Source organism: Miniopterus natalensis, chromosome 12 (genome assembly GCF_054644295.1).
Source record: "Miniopterus natalensis isolate mMinNat1 chromosome 12, mMinNat1.hap1, whole genome shotgun sequence".
NCBI classification, from domain to species: Eukaryota; Metazoa; Chordata; class Mammalia; order Chiroptera; family Miniopteridae; genus Miniopterus; species Miniopterus natalensis.
Genome location: NC_142092.1, coordinates 4,838,731 through 4,858,566, shown reverse-complemented (window position 1 = coordinate 4,858,566; position 19,836 = coordinate 4,838,731). Strand labels below are relative to the sequence as shown.

General features: G+C 51.9%; 1 protein-coding gene across 4 annotated transcripts in view; it reads left to right on the top strand.

Annotated features, from left to right (window-relative positions):
• Positions 1 to 869: 869 nt before the first annotated feature.
• The window catches only part of SYK (spleen associated tyrosine kinase), a 36,881-nt gene continuing 17,914 nt past the window's right edge, over positions 870 to 19,836 (top strand). For 2 of the 4 annotated variants that reach the window (XM_016202474.2, XM_087823115.1), the window contains exons 1-6: positions 870 to 1,274; positions 3,325 to 3,485; positions 9,127 to 9,265; positions 11,268 to 11,349; positions 11,726 to 11,772; positions 13,295 to 13,363. In XM_016202474.2, coding sequence (XP_016057960.2) covers positions 870 to 1,274; positions 3,325 to 3,485; positions 9,127 to 9,265; positions 11,268 to 11,349; positions 11,726 to 11,772; positions 13,295 to 13,363 — 903 coding nt within the window. Of the gene's footprint in view, positions 1,275 to 3,324; positions 3,486 to 9,126; positions 9,266 to 11,267; positions 11,350 to 11,725; positions 11,773 to 13,294; positions 13,364 to 15,164; positions 15,168 to 19,751; positions 19,759 to 19,836 lie in introns of all 4 variants that reach the window. The other 2 variants (XM_087823116.1, XM_087823114.1) reach the window with 2 other exon arrangements.

Below are 19,836 nucleotides of genomic sequence, written 5' to 3'. Positions count from 1 at the left end.
GGTCTGTGTGTCTGCGTGTGTCTGTGTTTGCGTGTCAGGGCCTGTGTGTCTATGTGTGTCTGTGTTTCTGTGTGTGTCTGTTTGGTGGAGAAGTATCTGCTCCGGGACAGGTGTCCATCAAATGTGAGACCCGCGCTGTTTCCTCAGTGTGGGATGGTACGTGGGGATGCCGGGAGTGATCTGGAGGAGGGCAGGGAGGGGACAGTGCAGCCCGAGTTCAGAGGCCTACGAGGCTGTCGCTCTCCCTGCCTCAGGGCAGAGGCTTGTGGTCCCGTCTCTCTGTAGGCCGTGCGCCCGCCATCTCGGTTTTACGCGGCGTGCACCATGCCCAGAACCTCACCTCCCCGTGTCTGACGGCAGCGTGTGGGACAGGCCCTCGCGTTCCGGGGAAGTGTGTGCAGGGATGTCCTCCCTGCCCGGGGCTCTGACCAGCAGAGAGGGCTCCTCACAGCCGTCTCCGTCTCCAGGGAGTGATGGACATAAACTCATCCGGGCTCCACCCTGGTGCCTGCTCACCGCCAGGGCCCACTCCTAAGCCCTGCTCTTTTCAAAGAATCGTGTCTCTCAGAATCCTCTGTTCCCACTAAAGGAAGAAACAGTCCTGTGGCCACGTTTGTCCAATGCTCTGTTTCCAGGGTCCATACTGAGCGCATGTGTTTGGAAAATCCAGTGACTATGAGGGCAGATGGGTGGACAGCTCGCTAGCCAGGGCTGCACCCCACTCCCGGGAAGGGCTCCCAGATGGGGCCCGGCTCCAGGGTTTGAAGGTTGACAGTTTTACAACTTCCTGCTGCTCGGTGCTGACCTGTGTCCCCCTTTATTTTGCCCAGGTGGACGCCGTGCGCCCTCGGCCGTGAAGGGAGGCAGGCATGGCTACAGGCGTGGCTGACCACCTGCCCTTCTTCTTTGGCAACATCACCCGGGAGGAGGCCGAGGATTACCTGGTCCAGGGTGGCATGAGCGACGGGCTTTACCTGCTGCGCCAGAGCCGCAATTACCTGGGCGGCTTCGCGCTGTCGGTAGCTCACGGGCGCAAAGCGCACCACTACACCATCGAGCGCGAGCTGAACGGCACCTACGCCATCGCCGGCGGCCGGGCGCACGCCAGCCCCGCCGAGCTCTGCCACTACCACTCCCAGGAGTCCGACGGCCTGGTCTGCCTCCTCAAGAAGCCCTTCAGCCGGCCGCCCGGGGTGCAGCCGAAGACAGGACCCTTCGAGGACCTGAAGGAGAACCTCATCCGGGAGTATGTGAAGCAGACCTGGAACCTGCAGGTGAGCGCCGCGCCCTCGCAGCCACAGCCGGCGGCGCTTGCGGGCCTGCAGCTGCACCCCCAGGCGTGGGCCGGCGGGGCTGCCTCAGATAGGCAGCCTCCGCGGTGAACCTGGAGCGAGCAGGCTTCGCTCCAAGGCGGCCTGTCCTCTTCCTGGTCACAGCTGAGAGGGCGGCCCCACCCCAGGGGGTGGGTCTCTCCTCCTCAGGCCTTCAAACGTCTCCTGGGCGTTCTTTACCCCAGGGGGTTGTGCTCCACGGAGGATGGGACCTGGTTTTATAGGCCTGTGACCTCTCTCAGAATGTCTGTGTCAGCACACTTATTTATTAGTCTGCTGTGGCTGCCCGATCGATAATCCCTCGTAGGCACCGTAATTGATTCAACTGGTTCCCGCTGATGGACACTCTCATTGTTTACAAACAGTGCTGTTGGGACCGTCCCTCAGCACCCGTCCTCCTGAGCTGTCAGGCAGCGTCTGCAGGAGAGACCTGAACGGCTGGGTTTGCCACAGTGAAGGGTGTGTGTGTTTAATTTGTGTGTATTGACAGTGTCATCACAAAGGTCCCAGAGGCTGTGATGACTGTCTCCTCCTCAGACTGTGTCAGCCACTCCTCAGAGCTCCGGGTGGGCGCTGTGTTCCGCGGTGCTGTCCAGCACGTTCAGGGCTATGACTGGACACGCTTTTGAGAATTATGTGCCGTGATTCTCTTTTCACTCCTGTGGTACGTTCTGCACTAAATTCAACCTCGCAGACGTGTAGCGATGCTGTGTTCCCAGTGTTTTCATCAGCATCTCTTGCTGTGTGACCGACCATCCCTTTTTAAAGTCAGGAAAATCAGATCCACTGAGTTGTAGTTTACACATCGTAAGGCCATCCTTTATGGGTGTACAAGTCTATGAATTTTGACAAACACACAGTATAACGTGGTCCCGTGGCAGTCAAGATATGCAACAGCTCTATTACCTGTCGAGCACCCTGTGCCAGCCCCAGCCCAGCCCCAGAAGCCCCTCATCTGATTTCTGTCCCATAGTTTTGCTGTTTCCAGATGCCCTATAAACGAACCCACACAGCACAAGGCCCTGCCAGAGTGGCCCCTTCCACTGGGTGCGGTGCACCCGTAAGGCACTGGGGCAGCGAGGCAGGTGGCCGCCTGCAGAGCTCTCTTTGTCCTGGGTGAGTGAGCCCACACCCTTCCACTCTGGCCTCACTTGCTTTGCTTTGCAGGCCTCTCTGGTGGGTGAGGTATCACTGCTTTGGTTTTTTATTTCACTTGTGAGGCATGACAAAATTCCCACCCACACCTGTCTGCCTTCTCCCCTCCTTTCCTCTTCTCGTTGGGGTCAGTTAGATTTTCATTTCATTTCTTGTGATTCTTTGTATAACTTCAAATAGTCAAACTTGGCTCTTCATTTATGACTATGCAGAACATGTGTTTCTCCCCCACTTAGAATGAGGATGCAGATTCACTGCGCAGCCAGCTCTCCCACATTTTGTCTCTGTGCCAGTCATGTCCACAGTGTGGTGTCATCGTGTACTGTCTGTGGTCAACACCACCCGAGTTACAGGCGCAGAGTGTTGGCACGGAGTGTGGCCTTTGAGCAGAGGGCACACGTCTTAATGCTTCTTAATCGTTAGTAGATGATCAGTTCTGTACAGAACAATCAGCTCTCTAGACAACTGACCCAGGGAGGGCATGGCATGTTCTCTTGGCCTCTTGGGTTTTACCAGGTCAGTTCTCAAGCTGCTGGCACTTCTGAAAGGCCAGTACATCTCAGTGTTCTAAAGTCTACCTTGTCTCCACACTGGAGAGTATTTAAATAATCCGTAAAATCTCGCTGGCTTTTTTTTATTGAGTGAATGAACAAACACACACGCTCAACTGTGTTTTGCCATTTCAGAACTCAGAGCAGGCAGGGAGCAGCTTCAGTGCCATACTCACTGCTCTGCCCCCCTCCCCCCCACCCCCTGGCAGGGCCAGGCGCTGGAGCAGGCGCTGGAGCAGGCAGGAAACGGTTTCAGGGCCATGTTCACTGTTCTGCTCTCCCGGCAGGGTCAAGCTCTGGAACAAGCCATCATTAGCCAGAAGCCCCAGCTGGAGAAGCTGATCGCCACCACGGCCCACGAGAAAATGCCCTGGTTCCACGGGAAGATCTCTAGGGATGAGTCTGAGCAAATTGTTCTCATAGGATCCAAGATAAATGGGAAATTTTTGTAAGTAGTGTATTTTCTCCTTTCACCCCACCCACCAGCCAGCTGGGACCGTCAGGGATATCTTGGGCTTTCCATTGCTAGACCCACCCAACCAGGGAGGGGCCCTCTTATGTGGCTTGGGAGGCGTTTCCAGTCAAAGCCACCCCTGCAATTCAGTATTTGTTTTGCCCAGACTGACCCCAAAGTGAGCACTCTTCTTAGGCACTGAGGGACATAACTTAAAGATAGTGCCGTTGAGCTCCGTGTCTGTCTTTAATGGCAAATGCAGGCTGCATAGCAATGCCTGCAGCTCTCCTTTCAGCCCAGAGACAGCACAGTGTGTGCACTCACGTTTCCCATGAGGTCACGGACTTTCCTTCTGTCCTGCCTGGAACTAATGCCAAGAGAGCGGATATTGAAGAAAGTTCATGGGAGGCTCACGGGGAAGGTAGCACTGAATTTTTCCCACCAATTGCATTTTTTAAACTTCTACCAGTTTTATTTGTTGTTGTTTTTGCTATTGTTTCAAATATCCATGAGCATTTTTTGAGAGTATTTTATTGCTTGCTAGTTTTTGTGATTGCATCTTTTGTTTCTTTGAAGATTTCATACATAATTAATCTATATTTTATATTTTTTTAAAAGCTTTTTTTTAAAAAAGAAATATCTTTTTTGATTTCAGAGAGAGAGATAGAAACATCAATGATGAAAGAGTCATCATTGATCGGCTGCCTCCCACATGCCCCTGACTGAGGATTGAGCCCGCAACCCAGGCATGTGTCCTGACCGGGAATTGAATCCTGATCTCCTGGATCCTAGGTCACTGCTCAACCACTGAGCCACACTTGGCTGGGCACATATTCCATATTTGATTATTACGGTACTGAAAGTCCTTGGGGATATCAATCTCCATCTCTCCTGCTCTCTCTCCCTATGCCTCTCTCATAACTCATGTTTCCTTATGTTTTTGGGTGATCTTTTTGAGCTCGTACTTGGTTACTATTCACTTGTAGGTATCTGGAGTGTCCAGGGTTGGGAATGCTGTTCTCCAGAGCTGAAGAGGTTTCCTTTTTCTCTAGTCTGTGCTTGAGTGCAGGACACGGGCTCAGCTGTCCCCTGGCTGCTGGCCCAGGATGCTGTCCCTTTGTCCACTGCAGTGCTAATACTGGTATCAACCCTTAGACCAAACTCACATTTTTTGCTCTTATTTGCCACTCACCTTTCCCTGCTCAATTTTCAACTCACTTTTTGCTCGACACTTAAATTTCAAAAGCAAATGTGGGTGTGGGAAAAATTTTACCCTTGTTCATTGATGAATAAGACAGTGTATGGCTGTCTTGAGCCTTAAATATGAAAATAAAAGCTAAATTCTATCGGCACCTTCGTGAGCTGCCAGCGTTGATCAAAGTTCACCACTTCATTGGACTTGGGTGGTTTTGTAGCTGCAGGTAAGCACAAATAATCCCAACCTGTCTGAAGTAAAAAGTGCAAAGGGGGCAGTGGATGGATGTCAGTATCAGGACCTCTTATCAAGGTCCCCATGAAGCTGACAGAGAAGAGTGACCCAGTTCCGGCCCATGAACTAGTGCCCAGGGAGAGGAAGAGGGGGATCTGTGATGAAGTCTCTAAAAGGCAGATGTGGGAGAGAGCTTGGCCTGGCCCCAGCTTTGGATCTGTGCTCTGTCCTGATCCTGCTTTCACTATTTATATGGAATTCATGTGTGCCTGGATTTTGCTGTGGTGCAAGGCAACAGCATCCAGGTGCTGCATTTCTTATGTCTTTTCTGAGTCATTAGGGCTGGTACCTCTTCTGAGCCAGGGGCTCTCATCTTCATATCAGCATGCACACCGCCCAGCACAACCCACAAACTCTCCTGCCCTGCTCCCAGCTCTCTGTCTCTTTGAGAAGCCGCTGCTGGGCCTCATATGGCAATATTTGACCACCTGATACAGTGTCAGGCCCGGACAGGAGGGTGAATGCTGGCCACAGATGCCCCTGCTGTCATCTGCCAGACCCCCGACCCCAGTGGCCATCATCATATGCATGCTGCCCATCCCAGGTACCCTCCTTCCCCCCCAGCAACCACGCTCTGCTCTGCCCCAGGAAACCACAGATAGGAGAGTGAGATGCCTGGTGGGTGGGATGTGCCCCAGCTGTTCTGTTCCGCCTGCAGCAGACACTGCAATGTCCCGGCACCTTGGCGGGTGAAGGCCACCCTGAGGGTCCCACCACCTCCCGCGTCCTCACTCCCCGCCCCCTAGTGTCAGGGCATCACCACCTTCTCTCTGATCTGGGAGGACCTAGGGGTTCAGCACCCCCGCCCCATGAAACCAGCATTCTCTCCCCAGCCCCGCTCATCACAGGGCCTACAGCTTCCACCTTGGGGGGTGGTGGCTTTCCTGCCCTGGCACCAAGGAGAGTCTCATGCAGCATGACAGTAAGGCAGCTGTGCAGCCCAGCTCCACATCCAGGCAGCGACACCCACGCTCTACAGCTAAACACGGATCTGTTGAACTTGACTCTTCCCAGAGACCATTGGGAAGAGGTGTGCCAGGGCGTGCAAGCGTGCCAAGGCATGGCACGGCGGCTAAAGGCAGCAGCCCGGAGAGAAACCTAAAGGCTGGACTTGGCTCTTCCCCGCTCTGGGGCCTGTGTGACAAACCTGCTGGGGGTGGGGGCAGAGGGGCACTTTCCTGAGAAACAGGGGCCAAGAGGAGGTGCTGCTTTGGCTTCCAAACCAGTGTTTCCCCTATTTTAGATTTAAAATAGCCCAGCCCAAGATCTGCCTGCAGCCAGCAGACACCTCGCAGTTGATGGCCGTTAATGTCACCAGGCCTCTGGTCTTTGCCGCCTACAGCTGTTGGGCCTGTGGGTTTCCCTTTCTGTGCCCTCGTTTCCTGCCAGCTGGGCGCTGCTCAGGCTGCATGTCCACAGCCTGTCCCCATGCTGCCATCCTTAGACTGTGCTCACAGGGTAATTGTCCCCACTGTTGCCCTGGGAATGGGCACAGGCTGGAGCTACAGGAGAGAGACCGTCCTCGGGCCCTGCTCTCTGGGGGCCTCAAAGGAATGTGCGCCTTTGCAGCCGTCGCTGCCCAAAAGCAGACACCTGTTTCCACCTCACACCAGCTTTTTTCATACTGTTTTTATGATGAAATATAAAGCACACAAAAGAGAGTGCCTCCACCTGTGCAATGAATAATTATAGAGCCAACACCACTGGAGTCCAGGAAGCAGACCCCAGGTCTCAGAAGGCCCCTGCTCACATCCGCCCCCGAGGACACCACTTCCTGGGCTCCTGTGTCCAGTGTGCCTTCACTGTCTTCTTCCTGTTTTGTTTTGTTTTTAACTTTTTAATGTTTATTTTACCACCTAAGACCTAGTGTGCACCTCTGAACAAAACCATTTGCTTCGCCTGCTTGGGAACTTCGCGCGTGGGGAACCCTGGAGAGGGTTTTATGCTCGTGAACGTCCTCTGCGCTCCGTGACGGCTGCCTGCCCCTTTCTGCTCTGTGGCTGTCCATCCTGTGAGTGTCTCACTCGCCGGCAGTGAGCACGGGGTGTTCACAGTTTCTGGTGGCTGCAGATACGGTCTGGTGCAGAGTGCAGAAACTCTGTGCACCTGGGGGTGCCCTGCTGACCCACAGGGTATGGATAGGTTCGATTTCAGCAAAAATTCCCAGTCGCGTTTTCCAAAACAGCTAGATTCACACTCCTGCCCGCAATAAACAGAGGCGCTTGTGGCACATTCTCAGCAACACTTAGTGTGATCAAGTCTTGTAAGGTTTGCCCCTGAAAATGTTGTCCCATGGGTCCGTTTTCCCATTGTGGTCCTAATGGGCATTTCCCAGATTTCTAATGAAGTGCCTGCACCCTCTCCCTGGGCAACCTGTCACCCTCTGTCCCAGTTTTATCAAGAAAATGCCAACCCAGGCACGAGGCAAGGTGGAGTGGTGGAGGTCGGACATAAATCTGAAAACCAGAATTCAGATCCCATTTACTGTTCCTGGACTCGGAGGTCAGGATGTGAAGGGCTCTAACTGAAGGACAGAGACATTCGGAGTGGCCTGTGGACACTGCACTCCTACCATCCGTTTGCATGTATCCACATACGTTCTTAATGCTTAGTGTTAAGACTTTATGTAGTTCTTATACCTCTAAACCATGTTACTTGCTTACCACCAATGTTTATATATAAACAAAACCCAACTAGCCATCTATTCCACACTGGAAAGTAGACTCAGTTCTCCCCTGGGTAAAAACATGTTTTGCCTTCTCTGTAGGGTTGGTTCTTAGTTTGACAGCAACCGACTGGCCTTCATGGGCCGCGTGGCTGGGAAGTGTAGCTCAGGCTTTAGGGTGCTGCGACCTGGGAGGGTGGGAGGAAGGGGCTGTTGTCAGGGTGCAGAGGCTCCAGAAGTGGCCTTACCAAGGCCCAGAAGGATCTGTGTGTCCCTCCACCCACGCCAGATGCCCGGAGCCCCAGGGCGTGGAGGGAACCCGTCCATTGTGCACAGCTGAGCACGACCTGAGAACTTTATTTTTAAACCAAGCTCCACCCCACACACCATAGCTAAGCTCTTAAGTCTCGGGTGAGCTTTTGAGATGAATCTATACCACCGAGGACAGGAAGGTATGGCTATATCTGTCCAAAGCCCATCTAGTGTGACCGGTTGTGATTGGAGGAGGCATCACAAATGTCCCCAAAGCTCAGACAGCCCTGGCATGTTGGCACATTCGAACTCTCCCCACAATGTAGTGCACTGGGGCACTTAGCATTTGGGGCCTCCGCTGTTCCCTGGTTTTAGAAAATGTCGGGTGGCGTAGCTGGGTCCCACCTCTGACCCACTCTCTCAGATCTCATGATCCAACTGCTCGGGTTGCTTGAAGGGGAAAATAGGCTGAGGGTGGGGGTGGCGAAACAGCTAAATGGGGGGGTCACTCCATTCCTTTGCAGCCCCCCTCCCAGCCTTGCCAGGAGGCCTGTCTCTTCCCTGGGGGCAGAAGTCCTTTCTCTTGTGCATTGTAGTGTGTGTTCCTGCTGGTTGTTGGACTCACAGGCCTCATTCCCTTGGATAAGGGAAGGGGCATCACCCAGTGACCCCACCGGAATGGGGAAGCAGAGCCAGGCAGTCTCTGATCTTGCCTGTCCCCCCCAGGGGATGGCATTTCCTTCTCTCGGTGACTCCATCTCACCGTGTCATATGCAGCCACACTGAAGGGAGAGTGTGAGGGAGTGAAACAGGACCTGGGAGTGGGAGCCCCAGCAGTTCCTAGTTAAAATGCCCATCAACCCCCCACCGAGCTGGGCTGGGAGCAGCATGGCTGGGACTCTGGCCTCAGTAAGGAGAGGAGGCGGGCGAAAGGGCTGCACGGACCCCACCTGGCCCGGGTCCCGTAGGTCTCTAGGGCTGGTGCCCTGAGCAGCTCTGCCGCCCCAGGTGAGCCTCAGCTTCCCCTGACGCCCCTGGGGCTTCGGGCCTCCTGCGCGTTGGCCACAGGGTTTCTGTGACGAGCTCTTGGCGCCCCGAGCTGTGCGTGGGGCCTCCCTGGGCAGGGTGGGCAAAGCCCTGACCCTGAGGTGGGAGCGCTGCGGCTGCGGCCGGCTCAGGGCGCTGCCGGCGGGGGGAGACCCGGGGTGATGGGCTTCCCTCTCCCCCAGGATCAGGGCGAGGGACAGCGGCGGGTCTTTCGCGCTGTGCCTGCTGCACGAGGGGAAGGTGCTGCACTACCGCATCGACAGGGACAAGACCGGCAAGCTCTCCATCCCCGACGGCAAGAAGTTCGACACGCTCTGGCAGGTGCGTGGGGGGGGCAGCCCGGAGCTGCTAGGGGAGCCTGCGGGCTGCCCGGGGCCTGCCCAGCCAGGGCCCGCCTCCAGTCTCCATGTGCGGCGCACAGCAGCGTCCAGGCTCGAGAGTGTGCTCCAGAGCCCTCGGGACAGGAGTGAGGCTGGAGGCTCTGCGGCTTCCCCCGGGCAGCCGGCGCTGGGAACCTCAGGGGGCGCTGCTCCGGCTGTGCGCAGGAGAGCTCAGCAGGGGCCTGCCTGGGGCCTAGAAACGGCCTTCCAGACACACACGCGCACACGCACGCACACGCGCACGCACGCAAACGCGCACACACACGCACAGCAGGAAGGTGTGTTTGGGAAGGAGCGGGGAGATGCTGGTCACACTCACTCTGTTGGGAAAGGTTAGGTTGAATATAAGTGTCGGCGTCATTCTTGCTGCAAAATGAGTCTCCCCTGAAATGAAGCCGCTTAGGCAGGAAGGCAGCGTCCCTGCGCTGGGACAGCGCCTCCCCGGGGCCGCTCCACTCTAAGGCCCTTACTCTGAACTGTTAGTAGCCCGGAAACAGTCACAGTGTGGGAGTTGCTTCAGCACAGGGAGCACTGAGCCCACGCTCACTGCTGTTTTCCATGGGCCGTCATGAGCATAACTAGCTTGTATTTTAAATCAGGGCTGTGTGCAGAAATGACAGCCTGGCAAGTGAGATTTTAGCAAACGGAGCGGGGCAGAGACAGAGAAAGCCAGAGACTTTGCTGCCCGGACAGCAGCTGCTGCACCGGGCTGTTGCGGGCGAGGGGTGTGTGCGAACGGCCGCACCCAGGCCACCCCAGGAGCCTCCTGTGGTGTCAGCAAGGAGAGGTCCCAACTCAAAATCTCGTCTTTGTAAGTACTGAGACCAGGGATCCTCCTTACCTTTAATGCACTTCAGTAACCACCACCTACTGTGTTTTCTTTCCTAATGCTGTTGTTAGAGAAAGAAACGCTTCTTTCCCAAATGCTGACTATCACAGTATTATTCGTATCAGGTACAACATTGACTTGTCTTTTGACTTGTAGCTCGTTAGCATATGGCTCATTACTGACCACAGACTTTGCTTTATTTTAATGGTATCAATTTGAAAGAGCACTTGGCCCATCTGCAAATTAAAGAGAGGAGTAGAGAACGCTGCCTTGCGCTATTACTTTCCCACCAAAGTCTCTCGACTCTACATGACCTGTTGACGGTGTGGCTGTTTTCTCCAGTGCGTCCCCTCACAGTTGCAGAGTCTGTCACTCCTACAGGGCTGAATGTCTCTGCTTGTTTATTTGTCCCATGTTTATTGATTTCTATGGCATATGATAGTAGTCAGCCCTAATTAAATCCTTTCCATTGTATGTTTTCTAGCCACTGTGCTTAGGAAAGAGCATTAAAAATGCTAGAACTACCTTTCATTTTTACAGGTGTGATTTCATGGGTTTTTCTCAACAGCCCTGCCCCGCCCGGGAGTCTGTGCTGTTTTTGAGCTTTTGTAATTCCTTCACAGCAGTCAGCAAGTGCTTGTTTGGAAGTGCAGTCCCTGAGGAGAGTGGCTTGTGTACTTTAAAGGGTTATTTTAGATAAAGACTATGTGACAGAGATAGTATGTGGCCTAGAAAAGCCTAAAATATCACTGTCTGGCCCTTCACACAAAAAGTTGGCAGACCCCAGCCCAAATGGGGAATCCCTACATGTACACCCAGCACAGCCACCCTGTAGAATAGACTGTCGGAAAACACAGGCATCGGATGGGGGTTTGAATGACGCTGGAGAGATGGGCAGCCTGTGGACTCCTGTCCTGAGTCTGAGGGTGAGAGGATAGGGACGTGTGGAGGGGTCACACAGACCCCTCCTTAACCAAGGAAGTAAGGGCTGTACTTGTCACCAGGGTTGTCCTTGAATCACTTTTAAGTTTGAGAGGGGAGCCAGCGGCGCCAGGTAGTGCTCCCTCTCCTGCCTGCGGCATTTATCACACTGTCTTCCTTTTTTCCCTTTCAGCTGGTCGAACATTATTCTTACAAACCAGATGGTTTGTTAAGAGTTCTCACAGTTCCATGTCAGAAAATCGGCGGGCAAGCGGGTGAGTCACTAAGACCCTGGAATTTCTGTCTTTTAGGAAATAATAATAATCTGATAATAGCCAGCCTTGTTTTAGATCCGGCCCGTTGCAGATTCCGGTGGGACCACGAGGCTTTGTTCTTACTGATTGATTAAAAATGTCAGATTGTTCCAATTTTACATATATCATTGATCAAAAAGTAGCCAGGAACTAACTTTAAAAAAACTAGTGCCAGTCGCATGGGTGAGAAAGTGGAGTAGAGATGATAATAAAAAGAAATGCCTGCGGAGGCTGTCACTTTTCAAGGAGCAGCGCTTTCCCACCACATTGCCGGGCTGAGTGGGAGGGACTGGGTGGTTCTCAGGAGAGAGCAGTAATCTCCACGCTTTCTCACCAGGACATGTTAATTTTGGAGGCCGTTCACTCCCGAGCACCAGTCCTACGGTAAGTGTTACTCGAAAGACCGCCGGAAGTGAAGCAGTTGTGGGTTAGCATAGTGAAAGGCATGTTTGCTACTAGGCGTAGGGGTAGTTGGTTTTTTAATCACACCTGATAAACTGGGGTTGCTGGTGTCAGCTAGAATCAATCTGTTTCCAGCTCCAAGCTGGCCAAGTTACTTTTTTTAGTGGGTTAAATTCTCTCCATTTCCTAAAAGTATACAAAACGACCATGCAACCCAATGTTAAATCAGAAAGAGGCCTCCTGGCAGGTTTGGGAGATGGCAACGTGCTGTGCAGGCTCAGTCTGAACCGTCCCTGTGGGCATGACCCACCTGGGCACGCGCACAGCTGGAGGAACGGGCCTGGTACACAAGGTGTCTCAGTGATGCTTTCGGCCCGATTCGTTTGGCTAAATCGACCACGATGTTGTTATGGGAAGACTTGCCCTCTCCAGAAGGGCTGTTTGCCAGTGGCTGAGCGGAGGAAGGCTTAGGAAGGGGCACTTGATGGCATCAGAGAGAAGCAGAGATGCCAGTGGGAGGCCCGAACCCCCCCCCACTCCCTGTCAGCAGGAGGTGAGACTGCTCCCTGCAGACTGCTAGGAGCTGACACACAGTGTGACTCAAAGCATGAGTTGATTCCCTGCTCCTTTTGGAGGCCCTCGTGTGGACCTTAGGTTCCCTTTAATATCATCCGTGAGGGGTAAAAATCACCCCTTTGTGAGCTGCGTGCTCTGCACCTCACTTGTTGTCTATGAACCCTTAAAAAACCTGCAGAGAGCGGATGCACTTTCGGCCCCCAGTGGGGACCAGTGACTGCGCAGAAGCTGTGTCTACCCTGAGACTGGGAGGCTCTCCGGGGCAGCGCGTGTCACCGGATTGGGAGACCTGGAATTTGCTGAATGTCAGTGAGCTTTAGGATCAACATGTGAACTATAGCACCTCAAGAGGCCATTTTATTTTACTCTTTACGTGGCTCAAGGGCCTGTCAGCTCTGCCTTACCACGTGTGCTCCGCGGGACAGTCCTTTTCCTCGAAGATGGATTGGGCTGAGAGCTGTAAGAGTATCAAGCCCTATATCTAGCCACATACCACCCAGTGGCTTCAAGAGTTAGATGTTTTTGGAAGGACTTTTTGTTGACGGATGAGATGCGCATGCCCTGAGTGTTTCCCTAGTGAGTCCTACAAACACGCGGAGCCCACACCCGAAGGAGGAGCACACTGGGGCTGTCAGACTAACTTTCAGCTTCTGTAGAAGGATTTACCTGGCGTTTTCCACTTAACTATTCTCTATGAAGCATGGGCTATTTAATGCAACGTCCTTTTGTGGAAAATAGTGCCAAAACGATTTTCCAGGTCCCTCTGCACAGGGCCCAGCTTTCCTTGAAGTGTGAACGTTTCCTGATGATCCCAGGAGAATCAGTGAGCACGGCCGGCGGAGCTGGCATTGCGGGTGCAAATCGAGCTAAAGTAGCCTGTGATGTGTTTGCTTTCTGAAACACTGACTCTTCCTCTTATGGTTTCTAGATGTGGTCAGCGGGTGGAATAATCTCAAGGATCAAATCATACTCCTTCCCGAAGCCCGGCCACAAAAAGGTGCTAACGCATCCCCTGCTTACTGTCCCTGACTCCGCGGTAGGACTGCCCCGGCCCGCGCTGCGCTGCCCCCTGGCCGCCCGCCCTCCACGAGCCGCCCCCGCTGCTCGGGCCCCGTCTCTGCCGGACGCGGCCTCGCGGGCAGCCCGCCGGGGCGGGCGCTGTGCTTTCCATGTAGGTCCCGGTCACTTCGCTGCCTCGTCCGTCGCTGTGTGCGTGCCGTCTCTGCTGGGCTGTGTGCTTGAGGCCACCTGCGCCAGCGTGGCAGGTGGGAGCTAAGTGTCGCACTGGAAAGTCTTTCCCAAGGGAGCCGGGTCACCTTTGAGTTCGCAGGACTCTCTGCTGCCGTGTTACGGTGACTGATGCTGTGACCACAGGCTGAGGAAGGGACCCCAGGGTGGGTGTGCTGCCAGCGAGGGCTCTGCTTGTGTGTTTAATAGACATCAGGTGCCTCATAGCTTCCTCACGGCTGTGAATTCCCAGCACAGAGCTTTAAATATAACGGGGACAGATGGGATGAAATTGAAGGATTTACACCAGTTGACATAAACACCCCTTTGTTTCTGAGGGAGTAAGATTGACATATGATGCATTTTTATATTTTGCTATGTGATTGAATTATAAGGGAAATGAAAAGGTTTTTTTAAATGACTTTTATTTGTAATGAAAATCCCTCAAAATCCATATATTATGTATATGGATTGCTTTTTTTCTCTTTTCTACTTTCATCGTTGGTATAAAATTGATTTTTTATTAATAATTCTTCCCATTTTCATATAGTTAGTATTTTCCAAACATTTCAGCTTATCATGAAGCAGATTGTCTGAAGTACTTATGAGAAACAAATAAAAAAGCATAAAAGCCCTGAGGTTTTATTTAGTAAGTGTGTTCCAAGCAGGGAGCCATGCTCCACGGTTTCTTAGCCTTGTGGACCATGGAACGTGGCGACACAGCAGTGAGTTTAAGGTGGTGTTTGAGGGGAAGGAAGGTGACGAACCTGAATGGAATACCTTTATTTTAACACCCCAGCCCCACTGAGTGTAGGGCACCCACAGAAATGTCAGCTATGATGGGCATCGCTTCTGGGGGTGACAGGGAGGGCTACCCATGCCAGGGGCAGTATGTGAGGAGCTGGGGACCAGGTCGCCAAGGAGATACATCCTCTCTGTTAGTTCCTGTTGCCCCGCAATTTGGCCAGGAGGTGATTGAGGCCTTGGCCTTTAAAAGGTCAGCATTGCCCTGATCCAAGACAAAATTCTCCACAGCTGCCACCCCTGGCCCCCCCGGCCTGGACCCCTGGCAGCACTCTCCCCTTCCTCTCGGAGAGGGCTCTGCTCAGTAGCCAGGACGGCACCTCACGGACTCTGGTCCAGTAGGAAATGGCCTGGTGGCACCCCCGTCAGCTGAGCTGACTCCGGTGTGTTCTGATTTGGGGTGCCTTTCAGTCCTGAATCATCCTTTCAAGGTTATGGTTACAAATTCAGATCCAATCAGCCACTTCCCACGTGGGTGGCAGTAAACCCAAGATTCTAGAGTTCTTCATCACATGGGGCTCTGACAAATGACTTGGGTGGGATCCGTCGGCAGCCTCAGAGCCCCTCACTCCCAGCTTTCCATGCCGCTCGCTCACAGGGCTGCCTGGTGGCCGCAGGAGCCCTGTAGACGAGCCCCCGCCGGCTGCCCCTGCTCACTCATCACTCTCTTCATAAGGGCCCAGAGTCTCTATGCCAGCCCATAGCCTGGCCCGGGGCAGTCCCAGAGGGTGGCGCTCACTGCGGGCAGAGCAGACCGCTCATCTCAGCCTGTGGTTTCCAGGTGTGTCAGTTAGAGTTCAACCAGGGGCGGGACCACCCTCACGTATAGGTACATATACAGTGCACACATGCACATACATAATACCTATACACATCTATGTGCACATACACGCCCCATATATAGACTTAGCCCAGGGATTCGCCTCACACAGTTGCAGGAGCTGGGTAAGTGGCCGCCAGGAAGGGGCGATCAGGTCAGGAAGGGGCCTCTCAGGCATGCTGAAGCTGTCACCCACAGCCAGGGGACAGTTTTGGACCCTCCCCACCCTTTTCTCTCTCTCTCAGGAAAGCCTCTACTCTCTTCTAAGGACTCTGGACTGATTAGTTCAGGATAATCTCTTCAATTTAAATTAACTAATTAGGCATTTCAATTACATCTGCCAAATCCCTCCCCAGGAGTGCCCAGATCCTGGTTTGATGCAATCACGGAGGACTTAGGTTCAGGTAGCCAGGTTGACATATCGAAAAGCCTGGAAACAGCAACGCCGCGTTGGGAGGAGAGAGCTCTTCCCCCACCCCCATCACGGTCCCAAGCAGGCTGAAGCCAGCTCAGGCCACACACACTGACGAAAGTAAAATCCAGAAAATACATTTTAGTAGATCTTTAGACGGAAGGAGAACACATCTAAGAAAAGTTGAAGCAAATATTAGGAAGGCTGCCTAAAAATAAAGAATCATGGATAAGAATAATACACCATCAAAAGAAAAAAATACACCAGGAGTATTGGTAATGGTGATACATATACGGTTACTGTCTTTAATATAGAAAGAGAGTCTATAAATCAATCACAGTTTTAACTATCTAACAGGATATTGGCAGAGAATGTCAGTAGGTCGATTATCGTAAAGCAAATATAAATAGCCCTCAAATATCGGCAAAGATGTTCCACTTTAAGTGAGATGTGCAGGTTAAAACGACAGTGCTCTGTCAAGTCCATCTGTGAAGCGATGGGCGGCAAAGGCGTGGTAAGTGAGCTCCCTCACACGTTGTTGAAGTGTGAAATGATACACTCTCTAAGGAAGGCATTTTCACAACATCCATCAAAATTAAATGCAAGTATAACTTAACCACAATTTTATTTCTAAGTATACACATATTCTTGCATTTATGTGTAATCACGATATATGAAGGTGTTTATTCGAACATCGTATAATTGACAGTCTGGAAATAATTTAAAAGTCTATCAATGGAAAATAAATAAAATCATTTACAATAAAATGCATACTGTGGGAGACAGCTGAGATCTAAAACTGTTTCCAAAATCCAGTGTTAATTGCAAACAGCCACTTCATACACATGTATTTGTGCTAATATAGTATAGAATATTCTGGAAGAATGCAGAAAATCCTGGCAACACTAGCTGCCTTGGAAGTAGCAGACAGGGGTGTCAAGGAGATCCACTTTTCATTGGAAACCCTGTTGTAAAATTATTTAATCAATTTTTTAAAAGAAATATTGGGAAGTAATTATTCTGATTAATACTGTGAAAATACTTTTTTGGCAAAAAAGAGAGGGTTTATTTAAATTTATAACAACTTTGAAGTGTGCATTGAATTTCCATAGACGCCAAAAATATCAATAGTTATTAATAAAAGAAAAGAATTGTGTGATTTAAGCTATAGATTGAAAACATTTTAATTGCTCATCAGAAATATTTAAGGAAAACTAATATTTATATTTTCACAAATAGAAGGGGATTTTCCATTATTTAACCAGTTCTGAGAAAAGACGACTGGGCATTATGTCAAATATTTCATTTGCTTAGCTGAGGTGTAAATAACTTTCTTGAATTTGTTAATTTGATCCTTGTAAATCGTTTTTAATAATTCAGGCTCAACAAAAGTGCCTGTTAGAGCTTGAATTAAATCTAACATGTAGGTAGTTAATGAAAAGTAGATTTTGATTTGAAGATGATTATTAATCAGGCAATTTTAAAGTTTATAATAAAATCTTAAGGCAAGTGTATTTTAAACTTTTTTTAGGTATTAGTAACATTTCAATACTTAAAAATGTAACTAAATGTAACTAAAGATCCCCCTGGCCCTGCCTACACGTCCTTGGAGGCCTGGTGGCCGTGACTGCGTGGGGCCCGCCTGTCCGCCTGGAAGCCGGGTGCGCCGCGGTGCGGGCGCCTCGAGGGCGCGGGCGCGGGGGCCGGGAGCAGGCGCAGCGCCCTCTCAGGGCCACGGTCAGGGCGCGCCCTCCCAGGCCCCGCAGCCCATGGGCCTCAGCGGTGCAGGTGTATCCCCGGGCTTCAGCCCACAGCCCGCTCCCGTGTTTTATTCCAGCGAATATTTAAGACACTTAACTACACAGCCCGCGGGGCCGGGTGGGAGCGGGGAGAGAAAAGAAACTCTCGGGCTGCGCCGTTTGGAACGCGGAGGCAGGGCCAGACCCCTGGGAAATGTGTTTTGTATCAGTAGGAAGGGCAAGGTCTAATACCTTTGCTTCCCAGGCGAGGGAAGTTCACTGTGAAGGCCGGTGTTTATCGTGGTGGATCCGAGGGCCTAACGTTGCCCATGTCCTGGCCCAGGAGCTCTGCCTTGGCTGCGGGACCTTGTCTCCTGTGGGACCACTGCCATCCCCCAGGAGCAGGCCCCGTCAGTGGGTGGAGCCGGCGTTCCTGACACCGGCTGGTTCTTTTTGTCATTGCAGTTGTGCCAAGCGTATCTATCTTTATTACTGCTATCGCCCGGTTCAAAATGTCCTTCAAGGACTCTTAGAATTAAGGTCTAGAAGCAGGTGTTCCTAGAACACGCCTAGTACTCCCATTTCAGGAAACTCTGGATTAGCCTGTCGGCTTCCTGAGAGCAGTGTTTTTCTCTTGTTCGTTCCTGAGCCCCCACCTCTTAAACGTAGGCATGCAATGAGTATTTATCAAATCGTTTTCTCCTTGAAGTTAATCCGGAAAAAAAAGAGATCAGGCATTGTAATTGGTAGCCTAACCTAATTTTTATTTTGTTATTGTGGAGTGACCTGTTTTTACCAGAATTTATAAAACTTAAAAGTCACAAATTTCTCTCTGCGCGGTGGAAAGCTAGGGCAGCGAGCGCCACCTAGTGGGGGCTGCCAATTGGACGTCTGTTTTGAGTATCAGCAAAAACCGGGAAGAAGCTTTTGTCAACATGCCTTGTTCTCTAAGCAGAAAAGGAGATGCTGTTGATTGAGGCAGAATAAATCGTCAAATACGCAGCAGACTGAGTAATGGCCAGTGATTTAGTGAACCAACAATATGCTTTTCATTAAATTTTAAGTACGAGCCACTACTGTTATAATCGACGTTCGTGCCTCAAAGTCCACGGGGCCTTCCTTTCCCGAGCCTTGGATCCCAGCGGGTTTTTGTTGTTGCTGCGGTTCTACTAAGTGACATATTTTCCCAGCACTTAGGAAACACGAAACGTGCTTTCTGTACCTTCATTTCACCATAAGGCCACCACTGCCCTTTTAGCTGACCCAGCAGAAAGCCTTTGCTTCTTCCCAAGGACGCCCTCCCAGGCCTGGAGCCCTCCTCTGCCCCAGGGCAGGCAGGAGGCACGGGGGGCCGGGTGGGAGCTGCGGTGGCTACTGGGGGTGGGGTGGGGTGGGGCTCACCCGGCTCTGAAGGCTGGAGCCACGTGGGGGTCTGAGCCACCTCGAGTGAAAACTGGGGGCCCCACCTTCTAGAGGGGACCCTCAGCCCTTTTCTTAGCCGTAGTTCAGAAAGACTGGGGTGAGCACCAGGTGCCCATCCTGAGGACGCATTACTCTGTCCGTGGCTTTAGGTTGCTGGTTGATCACGGCTCATTCGGACTTAGTCCTGATGCCCTGGCTCACTTTTCAGTGTTTTTTACATCCGAGTCCTCTGTCAGATCATTGCATTCTGGCTTAACTGGAATAGCTTCTATGAAGTCCTCCTGCCTGGAGAGCATTCGATCATGGGGTGAGACTGCAGCCCAGGAGATGGTCCTAAGCAGGCAGAGGGCAAGAGGGAGTAAGGTGAAGAGAGGGAGCTGCGCCCCTCTTCGTGTCCTGGTGTCTTGAAGTTTTGTCTTTGGATCTCATAACTTTCCTACCTGCAGGGAAAATGAGAGAAGTTGAAATGATAGGATGTGGACCAAAAAGAGACTTTTTAAAAATTTGCAAACTATTTCTATCTTGGAGTTTGATTTCAGGAGGGAACTGAGCAAAGGGAGCAATGGAGAGCCTTGGGAATTAGCTAGTTTCCCCTGGGACAGTTTTTCAGAGACATGGTAATTATATTACAAATGAGACATGAACTCACAGCACATCCGAGGTGCTTGCCCTTGACTGGGAATTGAACCCGGGACCCTTCAGTCTGTGAGCACAGCAGTGGGCGCCACAGCACTCTAACGCCCCGAATGAGTTACTCTGCCCTGATGTTTCATAGCTACTTCTATGAACAGTTCGGCAAGAAGGCCGAGGTAGTCATAAAAAAAATGGATCCAGTGACGTCCTATTGACACATAAGAGCAGGTGCCCTTTAGCCACGTGCAGCGGGCCTTTGTCACTGCAAGCGGCGGTCCTGGAGCCACGCAGGCAGCTTGAAGAAGGAAGTGAGCGTTTGGGAGACGAGGGGCCGGGTGGTGGCGATGGCGCACTGACTTCGCCATCGCACTTCTGGTTCGGGACCCTGAAGTCAGGAAGCAGTTGGGGATATG